The sequence below is a fragment of the Panthera onca genome, chromosome D4 (genome assembly GCF_046562875.1).
Source record: "Panthera onca isolate mPanOnc1 chromosome D4, mPanOnc1 haplotype 2, whole genome shotgun sequence".
Lineage (NCBI taxonomy): Eukaryota > Metazoa > Chordata > Mammalia > Carnivora > Felidae > Panthera > Panthera onca.
The window spans coordinates 94105281-94127098 of NC_138351.1; the positions used below are offsets into that span (position 1 = coordinate 94105281).

The window sequence follows — 21818 nt, forward strand, 5'->3', positions numbered from 1 at the left end:
CTGGAAGAAGATTAAAATGAAGCATATTCGCCTCATGCGTGAGAGTAAACACCAAATGGATCAGAGATCTGACACTAAATGTGGAAATAGAACCACATGAGTAATGAATGAAATCATTGGTGAATTTCCCTATCACATGGATGTAGGAAACGGCTTTCTAATTGCATCAGTTCACTCCTAAAAGCAGAACCACCAGGAGGCATATGAATTCACAAAAAAGGGATTTAGGGCAGGAGTTTGACCCCATGTCGCTGTGGGAGCTCATTCCATAAGCCCTGTAAGGCTGTCGCCTTCTGGGAATTCTGGGAAACGCCTTGCAGCTGAGGCAAATCAAGCCATTACAAACCCATAGGCCACACTAACTTGCATCAAAATCCAGATGTAATTTTTAAAAAAAAGTATTGATAAATAACCCGTCTGTATTTTTTAAACTTTTTTATAGCAAAAACAAGCCACAAACAAAGTCAAAAGATGAATGACAGATCTGGAGAAAGTATTTCCAACATATATCACATGAAAGGGCTCATAGCCATGCTCTATAAGGAACTTTTAAAAATTAAAGAAAAAGGGCACCTGAGTGGCTCAGTCAGTTAAGTGTCCGACTTCAGCTCAGGTCAGGATCTCACAGTTCCTGAGTTCAAGCCCCACATTGGGCTCTGCACTGGCAGCGTGGAGCCTGCTTGGGACTCTCTCTCTCCCTCTCTCTCTCTCTGCCACTCCCCCACTCACTCTCTCTCTCTCTCTCAAAAATAAATAGTTAAAAATTAAAGAAAAAAGGGCCAAAAACTCATCAGAAAAATGGACAAATGACATAACCAGATAATTCATGCAAAAAAAATTAAAGTGATGCCTAAACATACAAAAAGATGTTTGCTATGAATTGTGTCCCCCCCAAATTTCTCTGCTTAAGTCCTGACCCCGACGCCTCAGAATGCAGCACTATTTAGAGATGGAGCCTTTGAAGAGGGATTAAATCAAAACGAGGTCATACAGGTTAAACGTAACTGGGGTCCTTATGAGAAGAGATTAAGACACAGACACCACACAGGGGAGACCGTGTGGGGACACGGGGAGGAGATGGCCGTGAGAGAGGCCTCAGGAGGACACAACCCAGCCACACCTGCATCTCAGACTCCAGTCTCCAGAGCTGGGACAGAATCCACCTCTGATGTTTAGGGCTGTGGTCCTTCGTGAGGGCAGCGCCGGTGAATGGAGACGGTCTCCATTCTCATTCACCATGGGAGACGCGCAAATAAAAACAACACCGATAACTGTTTATCACCTATCACCTGGCGAAAAATCGAAGAGCTTGGCCCCACCACACGCTCCCTGGCCAGGCCGTGGGGCCCCGAGCATGCCACGCTCGCTGCTCAGACCACAAAAGGGTACAATTCCTATACGGGGAAACGTGGCGACATCTAACAAAACCCATTTATCTTCTGTTCTAGAACCGCGCTCAGGAACTTACCCTAAAGAATCGCCTGCCACGACACAAAAAAATGGATGTACGCGGTGCTCACTCACCGAAGCACGGTTTCTAACGGAAAGCCGTTGGAAGCCACCTAAATGGCCACGCATGGGAGCTTGGTTGGCGCAAAGACGGTGTGCCCGCAGCGGAGCCCTACGCGGCGACGCACGCAGTGGGAAGGCTCCGTGAACTGGTGTCGGGTGACGTGACACGCGGGTGTACAGTCAAGTGAAAGAACAAAGTGCCAAAGGGCACGCGAAGCGGGCGGGTGAGACTCAAAACGTGTGTGTCTGCCTCCTTCTGCCAGAAGAAACCCAGAACGGAGAAATCGGAGTCTAAGGACTGCGGTCCCCCCCAGGGGCAGGTAGGGTAGGTAGGGCGGGGGAGGAAGTTACACCCCCCTCCCCCTGCATGCCTCCTTGGTGTCGCTTTGACTTTGGGATCTGGGTAACCCATTACATCAAAAGCAAACGAGTGGAATCCAACCGCACAGGGGCGCCTGGGAGGCTCCGGCAGTTGAGCGTCCGACTTCAGCTCAGGTCATGATCTCGCGGTTCGTGGGTTCGAGCCCCGCGTGGGGCTCCGCGCTGACGGCTCGGATCCCGGAGCCGGCTGCAGATTCCGTGTCTCCCTCTCTGTCTCTGCCCCTCCCCATCTCGCACTCCATCTGTCTCTCTCTGTCAAAAATAAACATTTAAAAATTTTAAAAAGGAATCAAACTGTATAATAGACGAATGACGTAACACCCGAACGGGGTCAGCGGAATCAGCCCTGATTTTTTCTGTATATTCTCAGGCTAAAGAGTGAAGGAAGCCCAAACAAACCCTGAGTTCTGGATTTTCTGAGGCTCGTCCTTCGCGGCGGTTTGGGGGAGCAAGCCCGAAAGGCTTTCTGTGCGCTCCGGGATGCGTCAGAGGGCGGCGGTCTTCTCAGGGTTGGAAAGCGGGGGGCATCTCTCTGCCGAGGCCAAGCCCATGCCAGCCCAGTGAGGAGGGAGCGGGGGGCACCTGGCTCTCGGATCTTGCTTTCTCAACACCGCTCTCTGCAAGAAGGAGCCGGCTCCGTGGGGGGATGACTCCAGGGTGGGGTCACGGACAACAGGAGAGGACTTGGAGTGTTTCCAGTAAACGCGTGTTTGAGGAATCAGGGAAGTGTGTCAAAAGGACTCAGCGGCTGTCCGGGAGGAGCCCCCACTGGACAGATCTGGACGGGTTTGCGCCTCTAGAGGAAAGAAGGGAGCGTTCCCGGGTCCGTACTGACAGGCAAGAAACACGTGGCGGAGAAGCGAAGTCTTGCGATCACGAGAGGTCACTGACCCTCTGTCTCCGTTGAGCGCGCTCTCCCGGCGTCCCCTGCGCCGCCGTCCTCCCCGCGGACCTCGGGGGGCGTCGCCCGCAATTTCCCTCTGCCTGAGGAACATGCTAGCAGTAATTTATTGTGCCGCAGGTAAACGAGGGACAAATTCCCTCCACGTTGATTTCTCGAAGCGTAGCTTTATTGGGGCTCCCGGGGGCTCAGTCGGCTAAGCATCCGACTCGTGATTTCGGCTCAGGTCATCATGTCACGGTTCGTGGGTTTGAGCCCCGCGTCGGGCTCTGCGCTGAGTCAGCTTGGGGTTCTCTCCCTCCCTCTCTTTCCGCCCCTCCCCTGCTCGTGCCCCCAACCCCAAGAATAAATGAATAAATTTTAAAAATACATTTACAAAGCATAGCTTTATTTCCCAGAACTCCGAGTTGGTTTCAGAGACGTGCCTGCGTCCTGTGCCACGAGAAGCCAGCTGTCACGGCCTCTGTCTGTGAAGCGCCTTTCCTCTGCGGCTCCGTGAACGTCGTCTCCAAGCCGCTGTGTCCACTTGAGCACGATGTCCCTGGGGGTGGTTTCTTGCATCCTGCTTAGGCTTCCCTGCGCCCGGGATGTGTTCGGTCAAGTTTGGGCATATCTTCGCCTCTATTTCTTCAAATCTTTTTCTGCCCAGTTTTCACTCCCTGCTCTTCCTGGGAGTACTTCACACGCCCGACCCCGGCCGCTGGCGGTCATTCTCTGCTCCTCAGCTTGGACAGTCTGTGCCGGTGTGTCCCAGGCTCACGGCCGCTGGCTTGTGTCCCCTGCGGTCCCCTATGCCCGTCCGGGCAAGCTTTCGTCTCGGCTGCTGTGCCACGCGGCGTTGGCGTCCCCGCCTGGCTCTCCTGATGGCCTCCGTCGCGCTGCGCCCCGGCCCCGTTGGCTCGTTCGTTCTGGGTTCGTTAGCCAGCTGTTTAATTCTGCCGTCTCGTCGGCGAGTTAGTCCCTTGAGCCTGCCTTCCTTTCGTCCCTTTGTGTCCATACCAGGCCGCTCTCCACCTGTCTTCTCGTTCCGCCCACGGATCTTCTCCGGCTCACTTTTGATTTTATTTTTTTAATGTTTATTTATTTTTGAGACAGAGAGAGACAGAGCATGAGCAGGGGAGGGGCAGAGAGAGGGAGACACAGACTCCGAAGCAGGGTCCAGGCTCGAGCTGTCAGCACAGAGCCCGACGCGGGGCTCGAACTCACAAACCGTGAGATCGTGACCTGAGCCGGTCAGATGCTCAACCAACCGAGCCGCCCAGGCGCCCCCGGGTCACATTCAGCAGCGCTCCTGTTCGTTGTGTGTAGCTCAGCCGTCCTTTTCTGTTTCCTCGTACGTCCGGCAGCGTGTGAGCTTAGGACGCAGTGCAGAGGCCCTGGACCCAGAGGCAGCCTCTGCATCCTGCTGGCTTTCGTTAGGGACTGAATCGCGTCCCCAGAAATGCAACTGTTGAAGCCTTAATCCTCACTGTGGCTGTGCCTGGAGACGGGGCCTCTGAGGGGGTGACGGGGTGGAGGGAGGTCGTGAGGGTAGGACCGGCGCCCTTGTGAGAGGAGGGAGGCAAGACACAGAGGTCTCTCCGGGGTGTGTGGGGCAGGGGCCTGGCGAGGGCACAGCCGGAAGCCCACGGGCTCCAGGCCGGAGGAGGGCTCTCAGCAGAGACCAACCCATCAGCACCCGGGTCTCGGGCTTCCAACTTCCAGATGTGTGAGAGATAAACTCTTGGTGTCGCGTTGCTCCCCCGAGCCCCACCGCCCCCCCTCCAGGCCCGTGGAGCTTGGGGCGGCTGCCCGAGCCGGTGAGCCCACCGGCACGCGGACCACCTAGCCCTACGAGCTTCGGGCGGACAGATGCGTGGAAAGTCCCAGTTGTCCCCTCTAATCTGTCAGGGGCAGCTTCGAACAACATGGGTCTTTCGGGAGCCTGGCTTGGGATTCGGTCCGGCAGGTCCCGGGCAGGCCCCCGCCTCGGGCAGGCCTCCCTCCAGGCAGGCCTTGGTGGAGGGTGCTGGACGCCTGAGCGGGGGCGGTTTCTGCTGGGGGTGGGCTGGTCCCCACCAGCCCCCCAGCACCGCTTGGCCTCACCCGTGAGGCGGCTGCTCCCTGGGAGCCTTGGGCATCCTGGGCTGAGACCTTCCCCACTTTCTCTGCCCTGACCAGGAACCCTGTCTGCCCTGTGGTCTCAGCCCCCGCTGGTGGAAAGGAAGTGGGGCGATCAGTCAGTGTAGGACATGGGGTGAGAGCGTGCATGAGGGGACCCGGACACTGAAAGGGCTGAGCTGACCACGCAGGGGAGGGTGGGAGGAAGCCAGCAGGTGGACAGAAGAGCAGCCTTGACTGGAGGACTTTGGACTGCATGCCTGTGGGATCTGACTGTGGGGCAAGAGGGAGCCATGGGAGAATGTAGGCAGAAATGCAGTGTGGTCCCCTTTCATCTGAGAGACTAAACCAGCAGCTCAGCTCAAGGATGCCCGGCTCGGGGCCGCTCAGGCTCTCTGGGAGTGGGACGGTGATGGGAGGATGGTTGCGGGGCCCACACACCCGGACAGCCTGGCTCGTGGGCCCCGAGCAGGGCAGGGCCAGGTGAGACCCTCAGGGCGGGAAGGGGGGAGGTTCCGGGGGCTGTCACCCTGCATCTGAGCTGTGCGGCCCCCGGGCCCCACAGGGAAGGAAACACGGGACAGACGGGGAGCCAGCCTGCCCAGAGGCAGCCCCCCAGCCCAGTCCTGTCTGGGCAAAGGTCCAGCCAGGGACGGGACCTGAGTGGTTTACACGCACCACCGTTCACGGTGAACAAAGAACACCCAACACTTAGCTTTGCTGCTGCTTCAGGGAAGTCATGGGACACACACCCACTGCACCCACCTGTCACCCCCCGGGCCCGCCTCCCCAAGAAAGACACTCAGGGCAGTGGGCTTGGCATGGGGTTTATTCGGAGTGGGTGCGAGCCGCCCCCTGGGGCCAAGGCAGGCCAGGCGGGCGGGGCCTCGGACCATGCTGGCCTGGGGTCAGGGGATCCTCTAGATCAGCTCCTGAGACGCAGAAGGGCAGGGCCTCGGGGCAGTGGTTGGGGCCACAGGTGGGAGCCCGTGTCTTAGCTGCATGACTGTGAGCAGCCTCCCTGGGCCTCAGTTTCTCTACCTGCAAAGCAGGGTGATAGTCCCCCACCTCTCGGGGCTCAGGCAGGGGATGGGCCAGCACAGTGGGAACCTGAGACACGAGGTCTGTGTCCCCACCCGGGTGGGACGTACCGGCTCCGCCTCTCCCCTTCCCTCTCCCAGCCCTGTCCTCAGTCCCCCAGCCTCCAGGGTCCCCATTGGCAGCGTGGATCCAGAGTGACCCAGGGCCCCTGTCAGGCCGGGAGACTCAGCCTGGGGGCTCGGCGCAGCGGGGGGCGAGGCTCACCTCCTTCAGGAGCTTGGCACACCTCCCTGCGGGACAGGGGAGCGTGAGGTGCTGTGGGACTGGCCCCCGGATCCCACCCTCGGGGTCCCCAGCCCAACCCCCGCCCGGAAGGCCTGGGGCTCACAGTGCCGGGCCACCAGGTACAGCCCTATGTCTGTTGTCAACTCCCGGAACCTCCAGAAGCCTGGTCCGTACTCGTCCTCGAGGGTCCGAGCTGTGGGGACACCAGGGGGCTGGGCTGGGCCGTTTCCGGGACGCGGGAGCGAGGCCAGCCCCCACCGCGGGGTGCGCTTACTAAAGTATTTGAGCACATGGAAATCCTGGCCCTGCCAGTGCAGGGACACCCTCAGAATGGCGTCCTGCTCGTAGTCCGTGCCTATCACGTGGGTCTCCCTGTGGCCTGGGGGGCGGGGGGAGGAGAGCCCGCGTGCACCGGATTGGGCAGGGTCTGACTCCATCCCGTCCCTGCCCAGCACCAGACCCTCCAGTAATACCAGGCAGGGGGCCGGGGGGACCCAGCCCTTGAACGATGGCCCAGTTTGTGCTGAGAGAATGGGAGAGTCTGGGGCATGAGGAGGAGCACAGGGAACAGCATGAGGAACAGCGCAGGAAACGGCAAGGCCGAGGAGAGCTGGCGTGCAGGGCCAGGGGGTGGTAACTGTGACAACAGGGCAGCGTTTCTTACCAGGAAAAGCAGGATCTCCCCAAAACATCTATTTCTGAGCCCACTATTTTTTCTGTCTCACAACTTCCTGAGCTGGAAGGGAGCAAAGGGCCCATCAGGGAAAGGCCAGCCTGCGTTCTTTCTGCCGGGCCCGTCACAGGGGTGCGGAGAGGGGAACGCGTCTTCAGAAAGGGCTCCAGCAGCGGATCCATACCCAGGAGAGCCTGGGGCAGGCTGAGGGTGGTGGAGGGGCGGAGCCGGGGCCCTGCCAGCCTCTGCCCCCCGGGCCTGTGACCCCCAGGAGCCCTAGCACTGTTTTCTCTCTTTTCAGTTAATGGGGTTTTTTCAAAACTCTACGCTTATCTTCAGGTCTAGGAGCAGATCGACGTGTGGCAGCTGTGGGAGCCTGGGGGTGTGGGGCTGGGGAAGCGGGTCAAGGTCTGGTGTTTTGGACACAGCGGGGACCGGTCCACCAAAGGGACACCGTCCCGCTCCCGCAGCTACAGCCGGTGCAGCCTGGGGCTGGCCTCACGTGCCTGTTCCTGCCGGAGCTCCCGGGAACCCCCCTGGGGCCCCTCACCTGTCGTATGCAGCCTTCCCCGTCAGCTCATCTCCACTCAAGGTCAGGAACAAGGCCTCCAGCCTCTTTGGGGTCTTTAGCGCCAGGTTTTGGCTGGAGGCCACACCAGCTTCTCGCCAATATCCTACAATCTAGACAGAGAAGCCGGAGCCCCGTCCAAGGGAACAGAGCCCACACCACCTGGGCAGGGGCGGGGTCAGGGTCAGGGAGCAGGCCCACATCACCTGGGCAGGTCTGAAAGGTCAACAAGCCCTTGTGGCAAAGCGACGGTCACCACCCTCCTGACAAGCCCCTCCGGCCCATCAGACGGCCATGCCCTGTCCTTGGGGCCAGGGCGCCAGGGGCAGCGGTGGCTGGAGCCCAAAAGACAGGAGGGGGCAGCCAGCAACCGCCCCCCGCAGGAAGGGCACAGCTGGGGAAGGGGACTTCTGCCTTCGGACACCCGCCCGGAGCCCAGAACTTCCATCTGAAACTCAGAAACTGATCGTTTTGCAAGAGAAAAGAATTCGTGTCCCCAACGTCTGTCATCTCTGGGCCTTCTGGTGTGCTCCTGACTCAGCAGCCAACACAGACTGGCGAAGAAGCATCTAGACGGGAACCAAAGGCCCCACGCTGGGAAAGCCTCTTCTGGGCGCCACGGGGTGTGGTGCCATGGAGGGTGGGGGCGACCCCACCGATCCGGGAGCAGGAGGTGACCACGCTGAGCCCCGGTCCCTGGAGACCCCGCAGGGCCAGCCGGCCTGCTCACAGGAAACACTCAGGGAGGGCTCTGGCCCTGCCGGTCCCTGGGTCCTTGCCTCTCACACCCCGTCTCCAGGAGAGGCTCGTGCCCTCAGCAACCTGGGTGGGCCCCGGGGCCCCCAGGGTGGCTGCTGTGGCATCGGCTGGGGGCTGGAGGGACGGAAGCGGGGCCAACGGAGCCGGACACGCAGGCCCCTCCCTGCCCGACCTGTCCACATAAGACAGAAGAGCCACCTTGTGTAGACTGAGGTCCTGCGCGGCCGTCTCCACCCGCACTAGGACAGTGCCCAGGATGACACTCAGCAGCCCCGCGTCCATCGCGGCTCACGGAACCTCTGCTGCCCAGGCACCTGGGTTTATATCGGGACGGTGTTGCGCAAGCTCCCGGGGACACCCACGGCCCCACGGTGGGCCCGCCTGGGGTCCCCGAGAGGAGGAGGGAGGAGGCCCCCCACCCCCATGAGGCGGCTCGGGACCACAGCCCCAAGCCCGAGGGGCATGCTGGGCCCAGGCCCCACGGGCTCAGAACAGCTTTCTCTTTCTGGCTCTTTCAGATCAGCCTTGGGACAGTGAGGAAACGTCCTGACGGCCGGGTACATCCGGCCGGCGCAGCACCGAGCCGATGGGGGCCCTGCCCTCCAGGTGGGGAAATGAATGAGGGGTCCCTCTCCCCGCGGAGGTCTCCAGGGAGGAGGCACAGAGCCCCGGTGAGGGGGAGGACTCATGGGAGATTCGGGGGGGGGGGGGGCCGAGGCTCGGGGACCTCTGCAGACACCTTCCTATGGCCTGTGTCCTCTGCCACCGTGACAGGAACCAGGCCAGGCCCCGCGCCCGTCCCCCACCGGACTCACTCAGGCCTCGGTGCACAGCCAGGTAAGACCCGGAGCCCAGAAGGCCGGCCCGAGAGCGGCCCTGTCTTGCTGACGCTGACCAGGACACGAGCCAGGACACGAGCCAGGACACGAGCCAGCGTGGTGGGACCCAGCCCCACCTCCTCCCCATCTGGACCCCCCCCCAACTTCAGTTTATCCCAGTTGATGGTTTCGTGAACAGCAGCCCCGGCTCCACCAGCTGTGTGACTCGGGGCAAGTTGCGCTGCCTCGGTTTCCCCATGTGTACTGGCGACAAAGCAGGGGGACAGTGCCACGTGGCCAGGAGGGGTCTGAGGCTGCATCCTGGTTCTTGACCGGTAGGAAGGATCCTTCCCAGCTTCGGGGCCAGAAAAGCCCACCCTGGAATGGCCCCAGGCTTGGTCAGCCGAAGGGGAGGTCCCACCCACCAGGGGGACCGGCCACCTTTGACCCTGGACACTGCCCTCCCACAGAGGCTGTCAGTTTAGGGTCAGGCAGGTGTGGAAAGGTCAAGCTAGGACGGGGCGGCCCAGGGCTGGCCGGCACGCCTGAGACCGGGAGGGGGGTGGGGGGCATCGACACAGCGGGGGTGGCGGGGCCCCGAGGAGGCTGAGGACCGGCCGATCTGAGCCCCAGGCTGCTCCGGGCCCAGACTAACAGGAGAGGGCCCCCCAGGACGTGCTTGGCCAGGCAGGAGAGGGAGGACAGGAAGCGCGGGGGACATGTCTGTGGATACGCAGGAGCAGGGCTAGGACGGATGTCCCTCATCTGATGTGGCTGATGGCCTCCAGCTCCAGCCCGTGAGCCGTGAAGCAGAACCGCCACTACCTTCCTGCCCCACCCCACCCCCACCCCTTTGAAGTGTGTTCACTGGATGCAGCTCCTAGCAGGGGGGGACAGCAGCGGCCAGGGCCCCAGGGAGGCCTCTCCTGCCCCCTACGTCTCATGGAGGCTCAGCATGGAGCCCAGGCCCTGGAGCCCGACCCCGGGGCCTGAACCTCAGCCTGGCTCCTTGCCAGGTAAGTCACCGAGCTCTCTGTGCCTCAGTTTCCCGAACAAGGAGCGAAACAAGCTCACCGTGTGTCCAGGGATCCACTGTGGAGCATCTGGGCCGGGCCAGCGGCGAGGGCCCCGAGGGCACCAGCCATGACCATGACCCGTCTCCAGGCCTTACTGAGATTTGTATGACACGCCCAAGGTCAAGGTCACCCCAGCGGCAGGAGGGCGCTGTGCCTCCAGGGGTCTGTGTGTGCACCGCGGAGCCCCAGCTGCAGGCGCCGTGAACGCGCGGGGGCCAGGCCAGTGGCGTTAGACGCTGACCGCCTACGGTGCAGCCCCTCACAGGTGCCAGACGGGCTGGAGCCTCCTGTCCCCTCAAGCCAGGAGGTGCCCAGTGGCCAGTGGCTCCTGCACGCCCGCCTCCCTGCCTCAGTTTCCCCAGGAGTTCTGGGTCAAGACGGGGCTCACTGCGCCCTCCCCAGGGGCCTCTGCAAAGAGGTGAGGACCCACTAGACTGCAGAATACGTTTATTGAACAGAAGAGGGAGGCCCAGAGATGGCGAGGAGGCAGCCACCCAAGGCAGGGCGGGCCGGGGGGGGTGGGTCCAGACAGCTCAGGACGACAAGGCCGGCTGCCCCAGCTCACCCTGCAGGGACAGGAAAGGCACCGTCACCGCGTGCACCCAGTCACTCAGCAAACACCCGGGCCCCTCTCTCGGCCCCCGTCACACGTCGCCTGCCCGGCCATGGCAAGCCAATTCCACCACTGCTGCCCCGGAGGCCCCAGGCCGAGTCCAGCACCTTGCCGTGGCCTGGGCACCTGCCACACTCCCAGAGCCTCACTTGCTCGCTGTCAGGAGATAAGGGGCTGGCGTGGCAAGAAAGCCCCAGAACGGCCACTAAGCCGCAACGACACCCCATATTCAGCACCGGAGTGGCCCAATTGGGGCACTTTACCTTGAAAGTCAGGGTATGGCACGCAGCAGGAAGATGGGGCTCACACGCTCCAAAGGCAGAGCCTTCCAGAAGGTGAGTGATTTGGCACAATTCCCTCCCTCCTCTCCTCCCGCCTAAAACAGCTGCACCCGTGGTAGGGGCAAAGCCGGGAGGCTGGGCAGGCGTATTGAAGAGCCACGGGGAGTTAAAACAGCCCGAACACCCCACTGGGTGCATAGCCAGGACGGCCAGGGAAAGTGGGACGACGGGCACGCAGGCTGAGGAAGACGCACCCCCCACCACCCTCTCCTGCCAGGGCGGCCGCAGGGTGGCCTCCCACGCTGCAGGACTGTCACGTCTCACCTGTCATCTATCGTCTAACGTAGGTTCCCAAGTTTTACACTACGAACTTGGTAAGGGGCGGCACGGGTTCCTGGTGACCCCTTTGGGGGAGGGTGTCCCCAAGAGTCCACCCGCGCCCATGTCCCAAGGGCTTCTGGGACCCAGCCCCGTGACGGCAGTGAACAAGAAGATGGCGGGCAGCGCCCACCTCATGAGACTCTCCCGGAGAGACTGAGATCCCAGGCCCAGCACCCCAGGGAGGGAGCCACACACTGTGGGGACACACAGCACACCGGACAGCGTCCCCCCAGATTCACGTCCACCCAGGACCTCAGAACGGGACCTTACTTGGAGTCTGGGTCTTTGCAGATGTGATCGGTTAAGGACCGAGACGACACCGTCCTGGGTTGAGGGCGGGCCCCGCATCCCGTGACGGGTGTCCTCGTTAAGAAGAGGGAAATTTGAACACAGACACAGAGAGGGAGGGCGGCCATGTGACAGCCGAGGCAGAGGTGGCAGGGACGGGTCTACAAGCCAAGGGACGCCAAGGACCTCCGGCACCACCAGACGCCGGGAGAGGCCAGGTTCTCCCCTGGAGCCTCCAGAAGGGGCCAGCCCTGCCCCCTCCTTGACTTTGGACCTGTGGCCTCAGAACGGCGGACGGGATACATTTCTGTCCTTTGAAGCCACCGGTATGTGGTGATTTGTTATGGCAGCCGTAGGAAGTCAGAGGAAGCTTCCTGGAGGAGGTAACGTGTGAGCTGAGGCCTGAATCACAAGAGTGGACGGCCAGGCCGAACAGGGGGCGGGAGGAGTGGGGGGTGGGGTCCGCACGTGCAGAGCAGGAGGCAGGGTGACAGGCAGACAGAGGGGTGGCCAGGAGCTGCCCGGACAGGTGCCGGAGAACAGGACAGAGGACGTACCCCATCTCCCTCCTACCTGGGAAGGGCCACGGTGGGCCTCCCGAGGACTCAGGGAGCCTCTTTGTCCCCAGAGGAGCATGTGTCTGTGGGAAGGAAGACGGCGGTGAGGCTGGGCCGGCCGGGACTGCCCATGGCCTCCTGCGGCCCCTAACCCCTGGGGGCCCCGGGCCCCCAAACAGCCCCACCCTCTGAAAGACTCTCCCTTCCCAGCTGCCTGAAACCTCTTCTACAGTGTGTGTTGTGGGGAAGGAGGGGCTGCGGGCAGGAGGGCGAGGGCCTGCCAACCTAGCAGGGAAGGGGGCTGGGGGCTGGGGACTGCGTAGACCCTGGCCCGTGTACCTGACTTGGGCAGCATGGCCACCATGTCGTCGGGAAGCCCCACCGTGGGGTAGAAGTCCCGGAAGGCCTTCACGGCTTGGGGACTGGCTTCCTGGGTCCGGCCTGGGGCAGAGCAGGGCCGCTGTGAGCTCTGTGGCTCACGGAGGTGGGGGGCAGGGGAGACAGAGGTCCCTTCCTTGAGAGTTGGGGGCAGGTCCGCCACCCAAGATTGCGCAGGTTGTGCACTGCACAAAAGTGCCTGCCTGGCTGAGAGCCCAGTAGGGACTGGAAGCCACCCAGAGGGGTGTCCTTTCCTAATTCACACAAGAGCGTCTGGGAGACGGGGATGGCCTGGCTGTTTCCCAGGGCCACATCCCCCTGGGCCCCACATCCCTCGGGCTCCCGAAACCAGCCTCCAGCCCTCACCCCAACCTCTGCACCTTGGGGAGCCCCTGGCCCCCCTCTGCCAAGGCCCTCAGAAATTAAAGCGAAACAGGATCTCAGCCCCCGCTTAGCTCTCAGGCAGTGGGGCCGGGCAGGGAAGGGGGAGGGGGGTCCCCACCCACAGGGGGCCTGGGCCCCAGAGGCCCCTCGAGCCAACCTCGACCCATCCGAAGAGCTGTGGGGTCCCACCACCCACCCCCGGTCCTTCTCGGCTTGGACTTGGGGGAGATGGCTGAGGGGAGGCCGGTCCCGAAGGGGCAGGGCCGGGGGGAGATGGGAAGGCGGGGCCTGGGTGGGGAGGAGAGGCGGGGGGGGGGGGGGGGGCCTCACTGTACAGCTGCACCATGGTGCTGAGCGCCCCCTCCAGCTCCTTGTAGATGTAGACCACGGCGAAGGAGCTGTAGTCGGTGTCCACGACCCGCACATCCAGGTAGCCCAGGGCTGCAGAGGAGGTGAGCCGGCCAGCCGTGGCCAAGTGCTCGGGGCCCGGGCGCCGACCCCCACCCCCACCGGCCTCCGCGTCTGGGCCCGAGGGAGGGGCGGAGGGCGGAGGGCGAGGGCGCGGTCAGGAGAGGGCGCTGGGGGGTGGTCCGGGTCACCCCACGGAGAAGCCGCGTCAGGGGCCCCTGAAGGCGGGTGGGGCAGGACCCACCTGGGACTCTGAAGTGGCCCTGGGAGCCCACCCTCAGGTACTCGGCGTCCGCCTGGTTGCAGCCGTCAGCCCTGGGGGTGCAGGCCCGGTGTTCACTCCCGGCCGCCGGCCCGGCTCGCCCACACCCCCCCCCCCCCCCGCCCCGGCCCACCGCACTCACCGGGGGAACTCCATGTGGACGCTGAGGTTGCCACCTGCCGTGGCCTTGACGACCCTGGAGGACATCGGCAGATGGTCCTTCTTGCCCAGGAAGACTTTGCAGTCGGAGACCATGGACACCACGTACCAGCGGCCTGAGAACTGCAAGGAAGCTCGGTGGCCGCGGGCCGGACCCCCTTGCCCTGGGCCCCAGGGCCCCAAAGCCACGTGGCCACACGGGCCTGTCGGGAACCACGCGGCCCGGGGTCTCTGAGCACCTGTCTCTTGGTCCGAGCCCCTGTTCTGCCGCCTACCTGGGCGGGTGGCGTGGCCTCACTTCCCCCGGCTGTGAAATGGCTCAGTAATTATCCCCACGGGGTCGTTTCAGGATGAAATGGAGAGACGACCCCCGGGTTTGCAGGCCCAAGGCACAGAGCAGGCGCCCGTGGCCAGCAGCGGCAGCCGTCACCCCGTGGTGGAGCGTTGCCGTGGGCTCAGCCCCCACCCCACCTGTGGCACAGTGCAGCGGCCTCTGTTACCTTCTTGGCATCAAAATCGGGCTGCACCAGGACGTCGGCCCAAGCCACGGACACCCAGAGCAGCACCAGGACGCGGCCCAGGAGGACGAGCTTGGCCGCCATGTCTGCCCTCGGGCTCGGTCGGAGCCCCGGGAGGCCAGGCTTTATAGCCCGGCCCACCAGCTGGGCTCAGAAGGCACTTGGCTCTGGAAAACCCAGTCCCCTTTGTCCATTGTCTGGCACGATCACTCAAGAGCGCCCCCCCCCCGCCCCCGCCCCCGCCCCAGGGGTCATTTCCTGGAGGGCCGCAGAGAGGTGAGCTCTCCCCTCTTCTGACCCGGTCTGAGGATCTGTGCCCCAGGCCTGCCAGGCAGTCGCCGAGGACGAAGCAGAGACAGCAGCCTGGCCTCCATCCACCTCCAGCCTGGCTGGGGATCGGGACCCCCTCGGGGAGGCTCCAGCCAGAGGGTCCCACTCAAGGTCTGGGCCCCCAAAGTCCTCCGTCCCTCCTCCCCACACTGCAACGGAGTCGCCATCGGCCAGGCCTCGGGGCCTCACCTAGGAGCAGAGCCTGCCCGGGCCAGCTGCGACAGAGGGGACGTCGGAGGCCTGGGTGCCCCTCGCTCTAGACCCCACCGCCCCCTACCCAGCCACCAACTGGGCCTCCAGCAGCCCGTCTGGAGGGTGGAGCTGAGCCGCCAGTCTGGGTGGATTATGGTATCACAACCACCTTATCAAGGGTTGCATAAGCCTGTAGGCGTGGGCATCGCCAAGGAGGCGCCAGGGGCTGGTGGGGGCTCCCCAGTGACCTCTTGGGTGCACACACGCAGAGCACCCAGAGACACTACTTGCGATCACCCTGTGTCCTCGGGGGCACAGCGCCCCGACACCTCTGATCGGGGGCAGGGGTGCCAGGGAGGGCCGACACTACCGAGGGCTTCAGAGTGGAAGGGTCCCCCCGCTGGGGTGGGTGGAGGGTGGGAGGGGGGTGCTTCCGAGTGCGGCCAGGCCCCAGAGTCACTGGGTACAACACAGGAAAAGCCTTCCCATGAAAATATTTTCAAAACACACATCTGATAAAGGGCTTAAATCCTGAATGTATAAAGAACTCTTGAGACAGACGCAATGATAAGAAAAACAAACAATCCAAGTTAGAAAAAAAAAAAACAAGCAAAAGATTTGAAAAACCACTTCACCAAAGAAAACATCAGGAGGAAAGTAAGCACGTGAAAACACGCCCATCAGTCAGGGGACAGGAAGGGGGAGCCGCTCCGACGCGAGACGCGCTGCGTGGCCCTCAGGTGGCAGGGCCGCCCGCAAATACACCCTCCTGCGGCCGCTGGGCGGGAAAAGCCAGGCGCCACCCTGGAAAACGGTGTGGCAGATTCTCACAAAGGGAGCCGGTCCTGTCCCAGGCAGTCGCGCACCTCGGCACTGACGCAAGAGAAATGAACCCGCACGCGGATGTTCGGAGGGCTCTATTGACAACCACTAAAAAGCGGAGACAAGCAAACGTCTTCAGTGGGTGAGTGGACGAGAGGGGTCCCTCCGTGCCGGGAGCAAATGAAAAGTCCAAACCATCCGCTCGGGTAAAGAAGTTAGACAAATCGCAGATGCGTTTGCTGAGTGAGAGAAGCCTCTCCGGAAAGGCCACGGACCTGCCAGAATAGGCACGTCCCTGGGAACAGAAGCCGCTCTGGTGGCAAGAACAGGGGTGGTGGAGCAGCGGAGGGCAGAGGGGCACGCGGACACTTTTGGAGCCCGGACCCTGGTGGCCATGTGCCTGCATCTGTCAAAACCCGCAGATCTGTCCCCAGAAAGTGAGTCCTACCGTACGTAAATCATACCTTGTTTAAAACACACACGCACAAGCTCCAAGACCTTCCTCAAAAACACACCACTTGGGTTGGGGGACAGGAAGGCCAAAGTGCCAAGTCCTCAAGACCCCACGCCCCAAGTCCAGAGCTCCAAGTCCCCACGTCCTTAAGTCCCCAGGCCCCAAGTCCCCACACCCCAAGTCCCCAGCCCCAAGTCCCCAGGCCCCAAGTCCCCATGCCCCAAGTCCCCAGGCCCCAAGTCCCCAGGCCCCAAGTCCCCACACCCCAAGTCCCCAGCCCCAAGTCCCCAGGCCCCAAGTCCCCAGGCCCCAAGTCCCCACACCCCAAGTCCCCAGGCCCCAACTCCAGAGCTCCAAGTCCCCAGGCCCCCAAGTCCCCACACCCCAAGTCCCCAGGCCCCAAATCCCCAGGCCCCAAGTCCCCACACCCCAAGTCCCCAGGCCCCAAATCCCCACACCCCAAGTCCCCAGGCCTCAAGTCCCCAAGCCCCCAAGTCCCCAGGCCCCAAGTCCCCAAGCCCCCAAGTCCCCAAGCCCCCAAGTCCCCAGGCCCCAAGTCCCCAGGCCCCAAGTCCCCAAGCCCCCAAGTCCCCAAGTCCCCAGGCCCCAAGTCCCCATGCCCCAAGTCCCCAGGCCCCAAATCCCCACACCCCAAGTCCCCAGGCCTCAAGTCCCCAAGCCCCCAAGTCCCCAAGCCCCCAAGTCCCCAAGCCCCCAAGTCCCCAGGCCCCCAAGTCCCCAAGTCCCCAGGCCCCCAAGTCCCCAGGCCCCAAGTCCCCAAGCCCCCAAGTCCCCAAGCCCCCAAGTCCCCAAGCCCCCAAGTCCCCAGGCCCCAAGTCCTCAAGCCCCCAAGTCCCCAAGTCCCCAGGCCCCAAGTCCCCAGGCCCCCAAGTCCCCAAGCCCCCAAGTCCCCAAGCCCCCAAGTCCCCAGGCCCCAAGTCCCCAAGCCCCCAAGTCCCCAAGTCCCCAGGCCCCAAGTCCCCAGGCCCCAAGTCCCCAGGCCCCAAGTCCAGAGCTCCAAGGAAAGGGTGGGGGCAGGACAGACGTGACCTCCAGCCACAGGACTGCTATGCCAGGGTGGTGCTTCAGTCCTTCCTCCAGCCAGCGAGGACCGAGGGACAGACCCCCCTGAGGAGCCTCAGAGGTGTGAGGCAGCGCCCCAACCCACGGAAGACACACCTGCCACCGGTGTGCCCCGACCGGGGTCTGGAGTGCCATTCGGCCACCTGCCGGCCCCCCTGCTCCTCGCCCCCCGGGACGTGCTCTCCACACCGTGGCCGGAGCGAACCCTGAGGGGCACAGATCTGGCGCATCCCTGCTTACGACCCTCCCGAGTCGTCCGTCGGGGCACCTGGGATGAAACCCAGCCTCTGGCGGCATCGGCCCCCTGGCCCTGCGGCCCTTCCAGCACCCGCGGGAGCCTGCTGCTCCCGGGGCGGCTTCCGGCCTCTGCCTCCTCCAAGCAGCCCTCCTCGCACCCCAGCGTGCACCCCACCCCCGGTCTGTTTCCTCCGGGCTTTGAGCTTAATATTTTCCTCCGTGTTTATTTACTCTCCTCCTGCTGCACATGCTATAAACTCGGTGACAACGGGAGCTCTGGTGGCCCGTTGGCTTCTGAGGCCCCACAGGGGATTCTCTGTTCACAGTTGCGGATGAAGGAGGGAGGAAAGTCACATCGGCCAGCGGGGGGCGCTACACACCGTGGCCTCCGGAGACACCGCAGCACTCGCGGCCCCGGGCACAGGCTGTGTGGGTGGCCTCAGCCTGCCTTGTCCCTGGCCGCAGCAGGCCCTCGAGGCCGCGGCCTCGTCCCCCGAGCCCCCCAGAGTCCACGCAGGGGGCAGCTGCCGGGCCTCCCCCGTCCTGCCCGCCCAGCGCCCTGGAGGGCAGTGCTCCACAGGCACACACAGCAGGCTCTGTGCGTGGGGAGATGGGGGGGGTGCTCCCCTCTGGCTGGACCCTGAGCTGAGGAGGGGCTCGGGCGGGGCGTCCGGCCCGCCGGGATCGTGGTAGTCCTGGGACTGGAAACCCGCTTCAAACCGCAGGCGGGCTCGGCGGCAGTGAACGACAAACACAGAGCGGGGGACGGCGCCCAGAACAGGGAGGACCGAGGACCGACCGGCCGCGTCGCTGATGAGCCTCGAGCGCGTCGTGCAGAGACACAGAGACCCGAGCCACCCCGTTCTGCGGACCCACAGAAAGGCCATCGGTGGCTGCCGGGGCCGGGGGTCCCGAGTGACTGGTCAATGGGTCTGGGTCTCCCCCAGCCGGGGCTGCCCGGCCCCCGCGCACGCTTATGGCTGAGCTGTGGGGTCGCGAAGTAAACCCCACACTGTCAGAAATGACACATGCTGCTGGAGGCCATCCTGGCCTTCACGGACGACACAGGTTATGACACAGACAGAGCCACAGACTTAATTCCGGGAAAAAGAAAATGCACGCGTGAAGCCCGCCTCTTGCCCCACCCCTACTCCAGACGGGGTCAGGAGGGCCCGGGCACAGACAGCCCACCGGGGGCAGGCATGCACAGAGAAGGCCCAAGGCACTGAAGGGTGGCCTCCCTGGAGGCAGGGGTGCGTCCGGCTATGGCTTCTGCAGCCTCTCCCCCCTCACCTGCAGAGACACCCTGGCCCCAGGGCTGGGGCGGGGGGCGGGGGGGGCTCTTTCTTGACAATGGGTGGGCACTGAGCAGGTGGCATCGCCCTCTCAGCCCCCCGGGGCAGACCAGGGGCACATGGGAGCGGGGCCCCAGCCCCAGTGCTGCGGGGGTGGGTGCCATCCAGGAAAGGCCAGTCTGCCCTCCAGGGCTGCCCCAGACAAGCTGAGCCCCTATGCCCTGCCCACTCTGCCAGGGCTGGTCCAGCTCCAGATGTGAAAAGATGCAGGGGAGGCGAGCTCTCCGAAACCCGGGCCACACCCTGGCCTTTCCTCCGTGTGCCTTCTGGGGCCGAGTCAGACAGAGATGCCCTGCGGGCTGAGGAGGAGGCCCCACTGTGGGTCAAGGAAGGCTCTGGCCATGAAGAGGCCACCTCCTCCCCTCTCAAAGGGAAGCAGGGACTTCCAGCAGCTCCTGGTGAGAGGTAGGGAGGGGTGAGGGCGGGGGGACCCCCTCCCCTGCAGGCTGTGTGGAGGGGTGGGCCCTGGGCCCCGCCCAGCTGCAGCACAACCACCCAGGAGGCAGGAACCGGGGCTCCCCCGAGCACCCTTCACCTGCTCCTGCCCTTGTGCCAAGCTCGAGCCAGCAGCCACTGAGGACAGAATTGGTGGGCGAGGGGCCGTCTGGCTTCCCTGCCTCGGCCCCTCCCAGAGTCATGCTGTGAAGGCCAAGGGGACAGGTGTGGGGGTTGCCACCTTGCCCAGCAGCGCCTTTGCCCCCACCCTGGGGTCTGAGTCCTGCGGGCAGGAGCCCTGGGACTCAGGGGTTGGTTGGAGCCGGCACCCCCAGCGTGGCTCAGACCCAACACTTCCCTTGGAGGTTCTTGTTCTGTCCATCTCCACTCACCAGAGCTGTCCCAGACCCCACGGGCTTGGTTCTCCAGCTTCCTGCCGATCCAGGAGCCGCAGGATCCTTCCAGACACTTCTCGCTGGTTTTGGTGGCTCGGGGCTGCTGACCGTCTCCCCCAGGCCCAGCCGTCAGGTTCGTGGCACTGCTCTCTGCCCCCAGACCTCTGTCCTCGGGGGAAAAGCAGTCTCCAGGTCTCCGTGCCTCCACCCTGCTGACCACAGAGGGAGCCCGAACTGTGCTGACATGTCAAGGGCCCCCTGGACCCCTGCCTAGTCAGACTCCACCCCAGGGAGCCCTTGCAGCAGCTGGGAGGGCAGAGGCCAGATCCTCCCTATGGTCACTGGGGGCCTCACCTACACAGTTCACCTTGACCTTCTAGAACCGGTCCTCCCCTGCACCCTTTGACCTGGGTGGGTCAGCTCTGCTGCTCCCAGCTCTAGGTTCCTGCACGGGCCCTCAGGGTCCCCTGCACCCCACCCACGTGCGCATAGTTTCTGTGTAAACACACAACCCACTTTCTCCTAATCTGTGGGTGCCCTCTGTGTCCCTCCAGGAAATGGGTCGGGGCTGGGCATCTCTGCCTGGGGCTTCAGGAGGGGCCCCTGCCCCCACCCTCACCTGGAATCCAAACCAGGCAGCTGCCTCCAATGCTCCTGTCCCTCAGGTACCTTCAGCACCCTGATCACAGGCTGCAGGCCACCGTGACCCTGCCCCAGCTTCAGCGTGCAGGGCAGTCAGGACGTGGGCTCTGCGGGCCTGGGTCGTCCCAGCCCCCACTGTTCAGCAGTCAGGCCCCCCTGCCTCCTCCTCTTGCCAAACCTGGGTGACGTGTCATGCACCTGATGGCAGGCCCTAGAGCTCGCACCCATGAGAGCACCTGTGGGGCTAGGTGGCGACCTCAACCACCAGGTTGCCTCAAGTCAGCCTCTGGCCCATTGGCAGCTGCCCCACCCGGGGTCTGGAGATCCTCCCATGTGCCGGGCCTCCGGTTTTGTTGGGGCAGCCACACTAAATATGGGAATGAGAAGAGAAGGAGGAAGAGGAGAGAAAGAGGGAGGGAAGAGGGGAGGGGGGGAGTGGAGAAGGGAGGAGGAGGAGGGGAGGGGTGGGAGGACAGAAGGAGGGAGAGAAGGAGGGGAGGGGAAGAGGGAGAAATGGGGAAAAGGAGAGGACAGGGGAGAGGGGGGAGGAGAGGGATGTGAGGAGGGGAGGAAGCAGAGGGGAGGAGGAAGGGGATGGTGTCCTCCAGGCCAGAAGAGGGCACAGCCAGGCAGGAGAGGGGCTGACCCCACCTCGTTAGTGAGAGGCCACTGTGGGGTACCCGACCTGGAACCAGGGAGCAGCATGCGCAGAGAAACGGGGTGGCCTGCTCTCTGGACCCTTGTGTCTCTCCTCCGTCTCTTCCCCTCCAGGGCCCCGGGCCAGGAGGGAGGCCCCTGTCCAGGTAAGAGGGGCTCGCGCAGACGTGTCAGCACACGCACACACACACACGTGCACAGGCACAGGCACACCCTCTAAGGAGTGGGCGTGTGGGAGGCAGGGGGTAGGAAGAGCAGGAGAAGCCCATCCTGGCAAAGGGCGTGTGGACGGCACAGGATGGCCTCCTTGGGGTGCCGGGGAGGGGGCGGGGGCACCAGCCGGCAGCCCACCCTCCCCTGTTGTGTGCACAAGTGAAGGTAGTGGGTCTGGGGGTGAGGACAGGGCTACCACCCTCCAAGTCAGCCCTGCCTCTCCCGGCCCACAGAGGAGCCACGCCATACAGGGTCAATCGGGGAAAATCACGAGTTACAGGCCCCATGGCAAAGAGCTACACCACCCCTCCTACAAGAAATCCAGGCCCCTGCAACTCAGCCTGTGAAAAGTCTCCATCACCCTGAACCCTTGCTTTTCTCCAGTGGGCTTTGGTTCAGGACCCCTCCCATTTCCTTCTTCTCCATAAAACAATGTTTCTCTCCTTTGTTGGACTTGTCTGTGGTTTTGCCGTTAGCTTGCATATCCTAAATTGCGATTCTGTGCTATTCCCCAATCAACCCATATCTGCTGGTAAAATAACTTTCATTCTTAAGGTCAACATGACCATTTAGTAAAGGGCCGGAGCCTCAAAGGAGGGGTCTTGCCTCACCCAGAATGCCCAGCCTTGACCACTGGACAGGCACTGCCCCCGAGTCAGG

At 63.3% G+C, this 21818-nt stretch overlaps 1 protein-coding gene and 1 long non-coding RNA gene across 3 annotated transcripts; one reads left to right on the plus strand and one right to left on the minus strand.

Annotated features, from left to right (window-relative positions):
• Nucleotides 1-10544: 10544 nt before the first annotated feature.
• Nucleotides 10545-14986, minus strand: LCN15 (lipocalin 15). Of its 2 annotated transcripts, none has more exons than XM_081791016.1 (8): nucleotides 14863-14986; nucleotides 14326-14510; nucleotides 13809-13948; nucleotides 13649-13719; nucleotides 13327-13437; nucleotides 12574-12675; nucleotides 12251-12317; nucleotides 10545-10680 (listed from the first exon to the last, which is right to left on the minus strand). In XM_081791016.1, exons 2-7 carry the CDS (start codon nucleotides 14425-14427, stop codon nucleotides 12283-12285), a joined length of 561 nt encoding a protein of 186 aa, XP_081647142.1. In that variant the 5' UTR covers nucleotides 14428-14510; nucleotides 14863-14986; the 3' UTR covers nucleotides 10545-10680; nucleotides 12251-12282. The 2 variants fall into 2 exon arrangements, with proteins under 2 accessions (XP_081647142.1, XP_081647143.1); XM_081791017.1 differs by having other exon boundaries at nucleotides 10545-12051.
• Nucleotides 14987-15104: 118 nt separating this feature from the next.
• Nucleotides 15105-20696, plus strand: LOC145713054 (uncharacterized). Its single transcript, XR_014136007.1, has 3 exons — nucleotides 15105-15829; nucleotides 18187-19221; nucleotides 19647-20696. It is a non-coding gene; the product is annotated as an uncharacterized LOC145713054 (long non-coding RNA).
• The last annotated feature ends 1122 nt before the right edge of the window (nucleotides 20697-21818 follow it).

Coding starts and splice junctions, on each gene's coding strand:
- LCN15 (XM_081791016.1), bottom strand. CDS start 14,427: ATGGCGGCCAAGCTCGTCCTCCTGGGCCGCGTCCTGGTGCTGCTCTGG. Junction 13,438..13,648: donor GGGCCACTTCAGAGTCCCAG/GTGGGTCCTGCC, acceptor CCTCCTCTGCAG/CCCTGGGCTACCTGGATGTG. Junction 12,676..13,326: donor CACCATGGTGCAGCTGTACA/GTGAGGCCCCCC, acceptor GCTCTGCCCCAG/GCCGGACCCAGGAAGCCAGT.